Genomic DNA, 1,199 nt, shown 5'->3' on the forward strand with positions numbered 1-1,199 from the left:
ATTGTATTTTCAATATTTTCTTTGATAATATAGTTTATTGAAGTTTGGTGTATTGTAAGCTCTACATCTAAAATTTTAATCTAAACAAAGTACAGGAAAATGTGATGGTGTTGGTTTCTTAATTATATAAATGAATATGTAAACAGAGCTAAAAAATATTTATGGAGTCACTGGTAGGATGGGATTTTCGGGTGTTTGTATAGTCAAAGTGTGCTTTTGTTTTGTAAAAAAACAAACAAGATTTTGTATTTTTATATAATGAATTAATATGTGATGCTTTATTCATTGTTGGTATTTGCCTTTCTTCTTTTTCAGCATGATTGATATTATTACTTCTTTATTCTAAGATATAAAAGCTAATTTGATTATCACTACATATGGGGATTATAGAATATATAGAAAAGTACTTTAAGAGTAAGCCAGATGTTGCTTCTGTTATTTTTACTGTCAGTCTCTCTTTTGCAACTTGTTCTGAGTTGGATATGTCTAGAAATAGCCATTCATTGTCTTTAATTTTTTCTAATACTATGATTATATATATATTTTTTTTGTTTATCCATTTATATTGTGTTTAACCCATTTTGAAGTAATGGTTTTATTTTATTAGGTAAACAGCTTTGGCAATTTTTTTTTCCCTCCTTTTTTAATGTGTTGCAAAGAGGAGGATTTCCGAATAAACTTGAACAGCTTTTTAGCAAGTATATAATCAGTTGCCTTAGCTTCTCAAAAGTAAACATATTTACAGAGATACTATCCAAAGCATTCACTGCTGAAGCACTAGGTTGTTTTTGTAAGAAAATATATTTGTAATATGAACCTTGGCATACCTATGGCTTATTTGAAGATGGCAAAATCCACTGGCATGGTAAATATACATCTATATATATTCTTTTAAACTTTTTCACCCAGGGTAATGATGAGGACAACATGAGACAAACAGTTGTCCTGGTTGAGGAGTACCTGCAGCTGGTGATGACCATTGTGTCGGAGCGCTACACCCCTGGAATCGGCCAGATTGGCGAGGAGGAGAGAATCAAAAAGGAAATCATCCAACTTTTGAGCATAGAGCCCATGCCACACTCGGTACTTAACAAGGCTCTGCCTGAGGGAACCAACCACGAGACTGGCATGGAGAAGGTAAGAGAGTTACAGGATTGCTTGTTTAACATGTTCACTCTTTTAATACATCTGGAATTTAA

The 1,199-nt window shown here is 32.4% G+C and overlaps 1 protein-coding gene across 1 annotated transcript in view; it reads left to right on the forward strand.

Annotated features, from left to right (window-relative positions):
- Positions 1-1,199, forward strand: part of LOC119585216 (E3 ubiquitin-protein ligase UBR2-like) — a gene marked incomplete in the record, with an annotated part of 58,977 nt that overhangs the window by 22,108 nt on the left and 35,670 nt on the right. The window contains 1 exon segment of the mRNA XM_037933869.1: positions 910-1,137. Within this exon segment, the coding sequence (XP_037789797.1) occupies positions 910-1,137 (228 nt within the window).

The sequence above is a fragment of the Penaeus monodon genome, chromosome 19, assembly GCF_015228065.2.
Source record: "Penaeus monodon isolate SGIC_2016 chromosome 19, NSTDA_Pmon_1, whole genome shotgun sequence".
Lineage (NCBI taxonomy): Eukaryota > Metazoa > Arthropoda > Malacostraca > Decapoda > Penaeidae > Penaeus > Penaeus monodon.